We start from the raw sequence: 13,679 nt of genomic DNA, 5'->3' as shown, positions 1-13,679 counted from the left end.
TGAAAGGGGCAGTCCCTCCAGGGCCAGCAAGGCTCCAGATATCAAAACATCAAATATGGAAACTGAAAAATGTGTTCTTTGCAGTGCTTAATCCTCACAACTTTCCTACAAGAGGTTAATTGGTTCATTCTGCAATCAATCAACCTTTATTGCTGGGAATTCCAGTTTGGAAAACACAAAAGATTGCCATGATCAGATTGGCATTTTTCATTATAAAACTGAGCTAAATGCCTTAATAATAACAGCTTATAGTTTTATAGACCTTTAAGGTTTATAAAGTGCCTTAAGATACTTTGGTATTCATTCTAAGGGATCTGTTTCAGTCAGATATGGTGAAACATGCAGACACAAAAATGATGGTCATCAAGGAAGTATTCATACTCACAGATCCCTAGAAACAGGGCATAGCTTGCCAACCAGGTAGGGCCACAAGAGGAGGCACCAGGGTCGGACAGCAGGTGGGCAGGGGCAGCATGTGGACAAGAACCTCTATTGTGTTTTCTGCAAAAAGGAATGAACAAGGCAGGGTAAACAGGTATGGGGTTAGCTAGTTTCCAGAGTGGGCTCTGGCATGTAAGGGCTACCTCTTGTTGTCTGGTACCTAGCCCTGGGATGACTAGGGCAGGGAAAATAGTGACTCTGACTGTAAGAGGTGGAGAAGGCAGGTGGCTGAGGATATGGTCTCTGGAATATGGTCTATGGAATTGGATGATTTGCAGAGGAAAGGCACACTCACAAGCTAGTAGTTACTATCTGTAGGAATTGACCAGCCCTGAGAGGAGCAGTCCCTCCAGGACCAGCAAGGCCCCAGATAGCAAAACATCAAATATGGAACCTAGAAAATGTGTTCATTACAGCACTTAATCCTCACAACTTTCCTGTGAGAGGTTAATTTGTTCATTCTACAAATAGTTATTGAACACTTCAAAATCCCCAGCATCTCCCATCCTCACTGTCATTGGTCTCTTTGCTTTCCTGAGGAAAACTGAAGCAATCGGAACAGAATTTCCCTAAACTCTCACCTTCATTTCTACCTCCTTACCAGCATCTGTAGCCATATGCCCTGTCTTCCATCAACTTTTTCTATTTGAGCAATAAAAATTAGTAATGTAGAATTGGATTATAACCCAAAGTATATAATAAACATCCATGAGTCCACAATGATAGAAATAAATGACTAAGTTTTTAATAGAAGAAGAGACAAATGGCAGAGGTAGCAATAACTGGAGGGGGAAATGAGGTCACAATGTACTTTTTAAGGGAGAAATAGCCTATAGGATTGATATAATAGAAAATTAAAAAATGGTATTTCCCTTACCTAAGAGGGGACCCTTTTTTTAGGTAAATTCTTTGAGAATTTACCTAAAATGAGAGAATTTAAATATGAGAGAGGGGATGAGTTCCAATCCGCAAGAGAGGGATTGGCTCTAGGTGAGAGCACCCAGTTTCTTTGCAGCACGGAGAGAAAGGCACACTGTGCAGGTTCAGGTGCTGGTCAGAAAGCAGACATGGGGATGGGAGTTTGGAGGAATTCTGTTTCTCTTCTTCCTAATCATCCACACAGAATTACTTTTTCTTTTTTCTATAGCACATACCACCTTCTAAAATGGCATCTAATTTACCTATTTATTACATTTATATGAAGGCACAGATCTTTGTCTATTTAGTGCACTAATATATCCTAAGCACTTGGAGCAACACCTGGTCCATGGAAAGCATGCAATCAATATTTGTCGACTGCCTATTAACATACAAGAGATAATGGGAGAAAACAGAAACAAGTCAGAGACAGTTTGGTTCCAGCCCTAGAGAAGCCTACCTTTTATCAAGGAGAAAGATGTTATCTTTTTACATTACACACTTATAGAGCAGGTATCATTATCTCTGTAGGATTATTCACTCTTATACATAGAGATGCTGAGACTTGAATGTGATATGAAATAAGTTTTATTCGGGTGTCACTTCAGATATATTTTGTTCCAGGTTTATTTCCTCATTCACTAATTTTAGAAAAGACATATCTAATTTTGGCTCCAGTTAGCACCTTGACTGTTTCTTTGAAAAACTTTGGATCCATACAAAACATACACACACATGTATATAATTTGGGTCCAATTTGACAAATTATTTTACTATTGCTGCTGTAATAAATTGCCACAAATTTAACAGTTTAAAACAACACAAATTTATTATCTCGCAGTTCTATAGGTCAGAAGTCCAGGTGAGCACAGTTGATTTCTCTTCTCTGTGTTTTATAGGACTGAAATTAAAATGTTGGCCAGACTGGCCTCCCATTTAGGGGCTCCAGAGGAGAATCTGCTTCCAGTCTCACTCAGATTTTTGGCAGAATTCTGTTCTTTTCTCTTGTAGGGCTGACATTCCAGTTTTCTTGCCATTTATCAGCCAGGAGCTTCTCAGCCTCTTTAACAGGTAGAGAAGTTCCTGGCTGATAAGCCAGCAGTGGTAGGTCAGGTCTTTGTCATGCTCTAAACCTCTCTGATTTCTGCCACATCTCTCTGGCTTCTAGCTATATAAGGGATCATGTAATTAAATTGAGCCTAGAATAGTCTATCTTAATTACATGTCCAATGTCCCTTTTGCCATGTAAGACAGCTTATTCACAGGTTTAAGGGATTAGGGTGTGGATATCTTTGGAAGGCCAGCTTACCTACCAACACTTGGTTTTTCAACAATTAGTTCATTCCAGTTCAAGTTCCATGGTAGGATACGGTCCTCTATAAGAAATGTTATTTTTATCTATTAAGCACTCATTTTTCTCTCAATCCTCTTTTTAGAACATGATCTCCAATCAACTGTATTGCCTGTCCTAGTCCCATTAGTGTATGTACTTCTTCTTGAATAACTGTCCTGAATAACTTAATTCTATTTCCCCAGCTTTCCAAGATGCCTACAACTTCTTCAACAAGGACAAAACTGGCTGTATTGATTTCCATGGACTGATGTGCACTGTAGCTAAGCTGGGAATGAGTCTAACCAAGCATGATGTCTATAATGAATTGAAATGTGCTGATATTGATCGTGAGTCCTTTGGCTTCTCATTGTTTTTCCCATAAAAGATATTTGTGAAAACATGATTTTCTTCTAATGACTGTATAAACATGAGAAACAAACCTTATTTACTTGCCCCTCCAAATATATATGTATATTATGTTTGTAGACTATACATTTGAATGCTACATACAAATATACACATATGTGTATATTATATATAGATCTGTGTATACACACATATATATATCTGTGTATACACACACATATATATTCTTCAAGAGACACCCACGTGTGTGTGTGTGTGTGTGTGTGTGTGTGTGTGTGTCCCTTTCAGGACATCAGTGAGGTATGCGTACAAGTTGTGAAATCAAATTAATGCTTGAAAATGAACTATTTGAAAAATGCTGTGTGGAAGCCAAGAGTGATTGCCTGATTTCATTATCAAATTCAGGTTTCCTCTCCTGATGTACATGGAAGCTGTACGTGGAGGGTGCCCTGAAATAACAGATACAAAGGCATTAACAATGTTAATAATGACATGTTACCAAGAGAAGTCAAGCCCTTTGTTTCTGTTTGAATCAAAACAGAGCAAATCTTTATTTTTCCATCAAGTCCCACCTATATTGAATTTTAAATGCCACAGCACTTTTGTTGTTATTTTTAAAGCATACATATAATATTTTTAGTGCATATACTTACCTGATTATTAGTAGCCCAAGCTGATATGCTGTGTGAAAAATATATTCAGCATCCTGTCTCCTCTCACCTCTCTCTACCCAAATGCCAGTGCCCCATTCAATCAACATCAGTTTCACGTGTCACTAACTGTGTCAAAATTTTCTATTATTTCACAGAAACACACACATACCCCTCTAATAATACTCATCATCCTTCAATTTTAGAGGAAATGAGGTACAGCTTGGGGGTATGTTATAATAGGAATAATAAGGGGGCTATAGCATGGGAAGAGAGGATGGATTCCTTGCAAACATGGCCAGTCTCTGAGAAAGGAGCAGCTGGACAGACTGCAGTGGCTGGGTCCTCCTGGCTGGATGTTTACAGCCACCATTGCTTCCGTGGGCTGTGGAGGACTCACGTAACGGTGCTAAGACCACTTCAAGAAGACCAGGGCTCACCTGAGCATATTTCAAGCCCTCAAATGCTCTGGTTTTAAATATTAAATCATCCAGAGTATTTTAATTTTTATATTTAAGATATACTCTAATAATTAAAATACATTTTATCCTTGTCCTGAGTCTCAGATTTTTGTTGCAGGAGATGGGAAGGTGAACTTCTCAGACTTTATCAAGGTGCTAACAGATAAGAATCGCTTCCTCAAGGCAGTGGGTGAGTAGAGACGTTATGAACAGAAGGCAGTTGGGCAGCTACAACTCACTACACAGCAAACATCATTCACAGGCTTCCAGTCGGCGGACAGGTCAGGAAGGTGTAGCCTTGGATGTGAGTTACTTTTGTACTGCTTTTCCAGAACCGTATTTGCTAAACAAATTGGTACAGTGTTAACTCCATCAAGCAGGCACTTGCACTGTCCAAACACCTTCTGCAGAAGACGCTGCCCTTTGGTCTCCAGTGAGAACACTGAGGGAGTGACTGGTGTAGAAAAATTTGGCTACCTGTTATTTCCTTCTTTTTTGTTTGAACGGGGGTTTCTCTTTTTTTTTACCCAGGCTGGAGTGCAATGGCGCGATCTCGGCTCACCGCAACCTCCGCCTTCTGGGTTCAGGCAATTCTCCTGCCTCAGCCTCCTGAGTAGCTGGAACTATAGGCGCTCACCATGCCCAGCTAATTTTTGTATTTTTAGTAGAGACGGGGTTTCACCATGTTGACCAGGATGGTCTCGAGCTCTTGACCTCGTGATCCACCCGCCTCGGCCTCCCAAAGTGCTGGGATTACAGGCGTGAGCCACCGCGCCCGGCCTGGCTACCTTTTATAGTGTCTGAATTCTTTACCAGGTATATTCACTACTTTGGGAGGCATTCCTTTCATTTAAAAAAAATCAAACATTTTTTCAGAAAAAGAAAAATGCACTCTCTTATGTAAATCTAGGGTGTTGATAGTATGGTGTTCTTGAAAAAATACCTTCCTCACACTGATGAAGCCTCTACCTTCAGTCCTTGGGCTGGAGAGTCTGCCAGAGGTTAGAGAACACTAATTAAAGCATTACTTACTTCCACTAACCGTGTCAAATTTTTCTGTTATTTTCCCCCTAAGATTATAAATGACATGTAGGTGTAGTTGAAATATTGTCATTAGTCCTCTCATGGCTTGTTTATGAGTTTAACAAGCTGCCTTGGAAAAGCTAACCACTATTCATGTTTTCTAGGATAAATACATTTCAGATTCCAAATACTACATACAGTTTTGAAAATATATTCATTTATAAGCTATGAACTATTCTTAGGATAAAGAAAAGTTATTTCTTATAAGTAGTACTATAGTAATGGGAGTTTGCCTAGAATCTTTGCCTAGAACCAGACAGTAATCCTTATCATAAAATTCATGTTTGTATTAAAAATATTACTACATTTACTTAGAAGTTATTGAACTAGAAGTATTTTTTTTTTTTTTTGAGACGGAGTTTCGCTCTTGTTACCCAGGCTGGAGTGCAATGGCGCGATCTCCGCTCACCGCAACCTCTGCCTCCTGGGTTCAGGCAATTCTCCTGCCTCAGCCTCCTGAGTAGCTGGGACTACAGACGCGCGCTATCACGCCCAGCTAATTTTTTGTATTTTTAGTAGAGACGAGGTTTCACCATGTTGACCAGGATGGTCTCAATCTCTTGACCTCGTGATCCACCCGCCTCGGCCTCCCACAGTGCTGGGATTACAGGCTTGAGCCACCGCGCCCGGCCAGAACTAGACGTATTTTTTAACATTCCATTTTATTCTGTCTGCTCAGTAACCAAAGTGGCCCTTCTACCAAATAGAACAGACTTTTAATGTTTTACTGTGCCTCTAGTTCCTGACTTGATATTACTGTAAATAATCAGTAAAGAGGTGGTCAATTTCTTACTTCAGAAGGTATTTTTAAATCTCTCTTTTGTTTTCCCTCCATAGTTCCAGAAAAGGAGAACTGTTTGGATTTAGCTGGCAACCCAGGGATCCTATTGTTTGAAATCCTGTCAAAGCTTGTAGAGACTTCAGCCCTGCCCAGAAAGTCTATAATAGAAATAGTAAGGTAAGTGAGAAGGAAAGGAGCAAAAACAGCCTTCTCAGAGGTCTCTATAAAGATATTAACATGGCAGTCACCTCTTACTAACATCCACCTCCACAGGGTCTGGTCCAAAACTAAAGAGAAGGTATCTGGGCAAATGCCTGTGTGCTACAACATGAGACCTGATTCCCTCATCTCCACAGTCCTGCCCAGCTCTAAAACTGCAAGGCTGACCTCAGACCATGTCAGGTCCCCACGAAGGACCTAAGACAACCAAGGAATTTCAGCCGCCTCTATCTCAGGCCAAAGAATCCCAGCAGAACAAGACTTTTCCAGGAATAATTTTGGGTGGGCTTAGAAATCCGTTTGAAATATAAGACTCTTGTTCATGCTAAAACTACCAGAGGCTCTCAAAAAAATCTCTGACTTGGAGATAAGGTACAGCAAATTCAGACCTCCCAAAGTAGCCTTTGGACTAGAGCAGAGCCAGAATTAGACATGAGAATAAAGGATTGAGGAAACATTCTCATCCTTTAAACCTTTAATTATCATCCTTTAAATACATAACACACACCCATGTATGTTATGTATTTAACATACCCATGTGTGTTATTTATTCCAGTATCACTAAAAGTAAATCACCTCAATTTATTTTTATCGTTGTATTATAGAAATTAAACAAATGTTGCCATTATCAGTCTTTTTAACTCTTATTCTTTCAAAGCATTCCAGTCTCCCACTTAGAGAGGCTTAAGAGTACAGAGTACCACCAACAATGTAAAAATATTCTTCTGCCCCTCAGTAGGTAGTCTCTTTATACTCTCCTATCTCTCTGTCAGATGTACAACAAAGGATGCACAAAATTCTATTTTTCATTCCAATTCAAAGACACTTAGTAAAGCCTGCTGTTAGTACACAATTTGATACATTGTTTAACTTCTCAGCCTCAGTTTCCTCATCTATAAAGAGAGAATGTTAATAATAATACCTACCTGATTGGGCAATTGTGGGGCTAATGTATAATAATACATGTGAAATGCTTAGCACATTATAAGAGCTCAATAAATGTTAGCTGTTATTATTATGTGGAAGCAACTAGACTAAGCATACTCATATTATCTTGAAAATTGGAGCTTCATTTAAATAAACATTGTAGCCAGGCACCATGACTCGCAGCTGTAATCTCAGCTACTCAGAGGGATGAGGTGGGAGGATCACTTAAGGCCAGAAGCTTCAGTCCAGCCTGAGCAACATAGCAAGACCCTCATCTCTACAAAATTAAAAAATTTTTAAATTAACTAGGTATGATTGTGAATGCCTGTAGTCCCAGCTATTCAAGAAGCTCATTTGAGCCCAGGAATTTGAGGTTACAGGGAGCTGTGATTGTGCCACTGCACTCCAACCTGGGCAACAGAGTGAGATCTTTCTCTTAAAAAATAAAATTAAATAGATTTTTTTAAACAAGAATATATATATATTATCTAATTTAATCCTCACCTCCCTAATGAATATATACTATCATCACTCCCATTTTACAGATGAAAAAACTTCGGCACAGGTCAGTTAAATAACTTGCCCAAGAGGGACTGGTACCAGTATTTTAGCACAGTCTGATTCCAGAACTCATGCTCTCTTACCTATCTCCTTATATTGCCTCTCGCACTCAGTAAGTACTCAGGAAATGTTTGCTGATGTTGGTGATTTTATTGATACTGTGGCATGGCTGTTATTTATCTGGTTATCTTGTTATTATTTAACTGGTCATCTTGTTATTGCCTGGTTCCTAAGGAGATTAAAAATGTTTAAGACATAATATTTAACATATAAATGGAGACACTTTGAGAGACTGAAGTGCACGGATCATTTGAGCCCATGAGTTTGAGACAAGCCTGGGCAACCTGGTGAAACTCAGTCTCTACAAAAGTTAGCTCTTTCACTCAGGCCCATGACACCTGCAGGATTGGCAAGTGTCATGGACTTCCTGCTGCTAGGAAGCTCCATAGTCACTGACGAGACCAGAAGTGGCATGATAAACAGTACAAGAAGCCCATTTGGATACAACCCTGAAGGCCAACGGTTCTTTTAGAGGTACTTCTCACACAAAAGTAATTATGCTGGAAAAAGTAGGGGTTGAAGCCAAGCAGCCAAATTCTGCCGTCAGGAAGTATGCCAGCGTCCAGCTGATCAAGAATGGCAAGAAAAATCACAGCCTTTGTACCCAATGGTGGTTGCTTGAACTTTATTGAGAAAAACAATGAAGTTCTTGTTGCTGGATTTGGTTAAAAAGGTCAGGCTGTTGGTGATATTCCCGGAGTTTGTTTTAAGGTTATCAAAGTAGCCAATCTCTCTCTTTTGGCCCTATACAAAGGCACAAAGGAAAGACCAAGATCATAGACTTTAATAGTGAAAACACTGTAGTGATGGGCCGGGTGTGGTGGCTCATATCTGTAATCCCAACACTTTGGGAGGCCAAGGCCGGTGGATTGCTTGAGGCCAAGAGTTTGAGACTAGCCTAGCTAACATGGTGAAACCCCATCTCTACTAAAAATAAAAAAAAGTAGCCAGGTGTGGTGGCAGGCACCTGTAATCTCAGCTACTCAGGAGGCTGAGGCATGAGAATCACTTGAATCTGGGAGGTGGAGGTTGCAGTGAGCTGAGATTGCACCACTGCACTCCAGCCTGGCTGACAGCGAGACTTAGTCTCAAAAAAAAGAAAAAAAAACGGTAGTGATAAATTTTTACATGCAATAATTAGCCACCATGGTGGCACACACCTGTTGTCTCTGCTACTTGGAAGGCTAAAGCAGGGTGATTGCTTGAGCCTGGTGGTCAAGCCTACAGTGAACTATGGTCACCTCACCACACTCCAGCCTGGGTAACAAAGTGAGACCCTGTCTCGAAAGAAAGAAAAAATAATAATTATATATGTATACACACACACACACATCATAAATGGAGAGAAAAGTCAGAAATATGTATTTAAATAAATATACAGAAGTAACATAATTCAAAATACGTTAAATAATTGTCAAAAAAGTGGCAGAGATAATTCACTTAGTTTCCTGAGAAAGGAGGTCTTGATTTCATTAATGGTAGAATTTGATAGGTATTCACATAGTTGATACCATGTATTAAACGTGTATTAAGTGCAAAGCTCGGAACAGCACTTTACATACATTAGTTTTTCCCTGGCTAATAACTGGTCTCCCTGCTTGCACCTTTTGACTGCTGCTCCCCTGCTGGACAGTCTATTCACAACACTCCCTGTGCCTAGCTGACTCCTTGACTCCTACAGCACCAAATGAGTCTTCCAAACACTGCAGATCATTATCACTCCTCAGCTCAAAACCTTCAGAACCCTCCCATTTCCCTCAGGGTAAAAGCCAAACTCTTTTTTTTTTTTCTTTTTTGAGACAGGGTCTTACAGTGGCATCATGATGGTTCGTTGAAGCCTCAACCTCCCAGGCTTAAGTGATCCTCCCACCTCAGCCTCCCAAATATCTTGGATTACAGGTGTACACCACCACACCTTACTAATTTTTCTATTTTTTATGGAGACAGGTTTTCACTATGTTGCCCAGGCCAGACTCAAACTCCTGAGCTCAAGAGATGTGCTCACCTTGGCCTCTCAAAGTGCTAGGATTACAGGCATGGGCCACAGCCTGGCCCCAAGCCAAAACCTTTACAATGACATATTGCTTGAAATACAATGCAAGCCTCTATGTGCTCTGCATTTCCCTTTGACCTCTTTGATTTTGTCTCTGTTACTCTGCTCTGGTACCCATGCTGGCCTCTTTTCTCTTCCTCAAATACATCAAACACATTCCCACCTCAAGACCTTTGCACTTGCTTTTCCCTCTATATGGTTACTTTTCCCCTGAATAGGCCATGACTCGCTCGATTCACTGTCACCACCTTTGGGTCTTTGTTCAAATGTCATCTCAGCAAGGCCTTCTCTGACCACCCTGTTTAAAACTGCAAGCCTCCTACCACTCCCTGTCCCCACTTCTCTGCTTTATTTTTCTTCATATAATTTATCACCTTTTAATATATAATAAAATTTACTTATTTATTTTGTTCTTTTCTGTATTCTCATGCTAGAATGTAAGCTCCATGAGAACAAGAATTATTTTTTGTGTGTTTTATTTACTACTGCATTCCCAGTGTCTATTATAGGAAAATGCTTGGTATACACCAGGAACGCAGTAATTTTTGGCTGAATGACCTCCATTTAACCCCCAAATCAAACCTATGAGGTAGATCCTAATGCCTCCATTTGCATACAGGCAAGGAGAATGAGGCACAGAGATCACACTGGATCTCCAACCCAGACCTTCCCTCTAGGGTTTCCATCTGCCTACTGGGCATCTCCATTTGGAAATCCACAGCCACCTCAAACCAAAAAGGTCAAAACTTAATTTATCTCTTTGTCCACGCATACTTCTACTAGTTCTTCCACTTGAGTTTCAGATCTCAGTGCATGGCTTTGCCATCTCAGTGTGTTTACACACCTGTCTGAGACAAAGGCACAGCATGACCCTCAGTTGTCACCGCTCTCTCACTCCCTACATCCAACCAAATCACTAAGCCCTGTCTAACCTACCTCCTCAACATGTAAGCCATGCACTTCTCTCTATCCCCATAGAAACTACCCTAGAGTAAGTCAGTCACTATATTCTTGGACTTACTGCAGTATACTGCCTTGTCACTCTGCCTCCATTTTTGCCATCTCTATCCATTTTCCATACTACAGCCAGATTATAACTCAATCTATTAGAAAATATTTAAGTGACCTAATGCCAGGCACAAATCTATTCATATCATCGTATCACTTACCTTCTAAAAGGCCTATAGTGACCTCTCATGTTGCCTATGAAAAAGTTCTAACTTAATATGGCATTTTAAAGGTCCTTCATAATATACCCTTTGCTTAACCTCCAGTCTCATATATCTCTTTCTCTTTCTCAACAGAGTCTTGCTCTTATCTCCCAGGCTAGAGTGCTGGAGTGTAGTGATCAAGGCTCACTGCAGCCTCTATCTCAGACTCAAACAATCCTCTCACCTCAGCTTCCCCAAGTAGCTGGGACTACAAGTGTATTTTTTTGTAAAGACAAGGTTTCACCACATTTCTCAAGCTGGTCTTGAACTCCTGACCTCAAGTGATCCACCCCTTCAGCCTCCAAAGAGTGCTGAGATTACAGGCAAGAGCAGCTGTGCCCAGCCCCCATCTCTTATAACCTCCCCTTTCACACCCCAGATTACATTTAATTCGTGTCCTCAAATACTGCATGCTCTCTCACCTCCTGGTATTTGCCTAAAACAGTTTCTCCCTTTGTGAGTCAGTTTCCTAGGGCTGTCATAAAAAATTACCATAACAAAGCACAGTGGTGCAGGCCTGTAGTTCCAGCTACATACGAGGCTGAGGCAGGAGGATCCCTTCATCCCAAGGGTTCTGGGCTGTAGTGCACTGTGCCAAACAGGTTTCTACACTAAGTTTGGCATCAATATGGTGACCTCCCGGGAACAGGGGACCACCAGGATGCCTAAGGAGTGGTGAACCAGCCTAGGTCAGAAACAAAGCAGGTTAAAACTCTGGTGCTAGCCAGGCGCTGTGGCTCATACTTATAATCCCAGCACTTTGGGAAGCCGAGGGGAGCGGATCACCTGAGGTCAAGAGTTTAAGTTAAGACCAGCCTGCCTAACATGGCGAAACCCTGTCTCTACTAAAATTACAAAAAATTAGCTGGGCATGGTGGTGAGCACCTGTAATCCCAACTACTTGGGAGGCTGAGGCAGGAGAACCACTTGAACCTGGGAGGTGGAGGTTGCAGTTAGCTGAGATTGCACCACTGCACTCCAGTCTGGGCCATAAGAAAAAAACTCCACCACAAAAAAAAAAAAAAAAAAAAAAAAAAAAAACCTCGTGCTGATCAGCAGCAGAATTATGCCTGTGAATAGCCAGTGCACTCCAGCCTGGGCAACATAGCAAGAGCCCCATCTCTAAAATAAATAAATAAATAAAATTACCACAAACTCTGTGGCTTAAAAAATTATTCTCTCCCAGTTCTGGAGGCCAGATGGTGTCAGTAAGACCACACCCCTTCCTTCTTCAGGGGAGAATCCTTCCCTGGCAATTCCAGCCTCTAGTGATTCCTGGCATTCCTTGGCTTGTGGCAGCATAATCATTCCATTTATGGAATAATTTTATTTCCATTTTTTCAATGCCTTCTTCTATTTTGTCTCAAATCTTCCGCTCCTGGGTGCAGTGGCTCACGCCTGTAATCCCAGCACTTTGGGAGACTGAGGCGGGTGGATCACGAGGTCAGGAGTTCAAGACCAGCCTGACCAACATGGTGAAACTCCATCTCTACTAAAAATACAAATATTAGCCGGTTGTGGTGGTGTGTACCTGCAATCTCAGCTATTCAGGAGGCTGAGGCAGGAGAGTTACTTGAACCCAGAAGACGGAGGTTGCAGTGAGCCGAGATCTTGCCACTATATTCCAACCTGGGTGAGAGTGAGACTCCGTCTCAAAAAAACACAGTCTTCCTCTCCTTTCTTTTATAAGGTCACTAGTCATTAGATTTAGGACCCACCCTAAATCCAGGATGATCTCATCTCAAGATCTTTAATTACATCTGCAAAGACACTTTCCAAGTAAGGTCCCATAGCAGGTACAGGGCTTAGGACTTGAACATCTTTTTGGGAAACACAATTCAACCCCGCTACCTATGTATGCTTAGCTGACTCCTGCTTATGCTTTCTGTCCCAGTGAGTAGCACTTCCTCTGAAAGGCCTTCTCTGACCCCCAGTTCTGGGTCAGGCTTGCTCCTACATACTGTTCTCTCCCTATCATACAGCACGTTGTACTGTTGACATTACAGGTTTAACAGGCAGCCTTGTACATTAGATTGTGAGCTCTGAAAGGACAGGGACCGTGTCAGGCTTATTAATCTCTTCCCTGCACCTAACACAAAGCACAGAACATACAGGCACTTAATATTTTTTGAATTTAATTGACTTTCCCAAGATTATATAGCTATTAAATATCTGATTCAGCAGTTCAATAAGAGAATGTCATGAGAAAAGGACTTAGAATATAGTCTACATTTGTATTTACAGAACAGTGACAGATAAATTGGCTGAAACATGAGGTTTGTATAGGGAAGCAGGAAGAGATAAGGTGGAAAATATGTACTGGATCCAGACTATAGAAAATCTCTTCTGAGAGTTCCTCCAAGCAGTGGGGATCCATTGAAAGAACTGGGAGAGGGGAGCAATGAGGAAGAAAGATTTTGATAGAGGAGTGGAGTACTTTGACCTGGAAATAGTATAGAGAAAAGCCTGGTAGAAAGACATACTGATGGCCAAGAGACTAATGAAGAGGTAAGAAAAATAGCTCTGGAAAGTAGAGGAAGCAAAGGGGGCTGAGCACTGTGGCTCATGCCTGTAATCCTAGCACTTTGGGAGGGGGAGGCAGGTGGGTTGCTTCG

General features: G+C 41.2%; 1 protein-coding gene and 1 pseudogene across 1 annotated transcript in view; both read left to right on the top strand.

Moving 5' to 3' along the window:
• Positions 1-13,679, top strand: part of EFCAB3 (EF-hand calcium binding domain 3) — a 118,211-nt gene that overhangs the window by 88,049 nt on the left and 16,483 nt on the right. Inside the window, exons 28-30 of the mRNA XM_032265934.1 lie at positions 2,896-3,039; positions 4,288-4,359; positions 6,090-6,210. Of these exons, the coding sequence (XP_032121825.1) occupies positions 2,896-3,039; positions 4,288-4,359; positions 6,090-6,210 (337 nt within the window). The remainder of the gene's footprint in view (positions 1-2,895; positions 3,040-4,287; positions 4,360-6,089; positions 6,211-13,679) is intronic.
• On the top strand, positions 6,575-8,586 carry LOC116541677 (annotated as a pseudogene).

The sequence above is a fragment of the Sapajus apella genome, unplaced genomic scaffold (genome assembly GCF_009761245.1).
Source record: "Sapajus apella isolate SASKATOON/1434 unplaced genomic scaffold, GSC_monkey_1.0 scaffold153, whole genome shotgun sequence".
In the NCBI taxonomy this organism is placed as follows: domain Eukaryota; kingdom Metazoa; phylum Chordata; class Mammalia; order Primates; family Cebidae; genus Sapajus; species Sapajus apella.
Note: the sequence above shows the minus strand (reverse complement) of the source record. Positions and strands in the feature narration are given on the sequence as shown.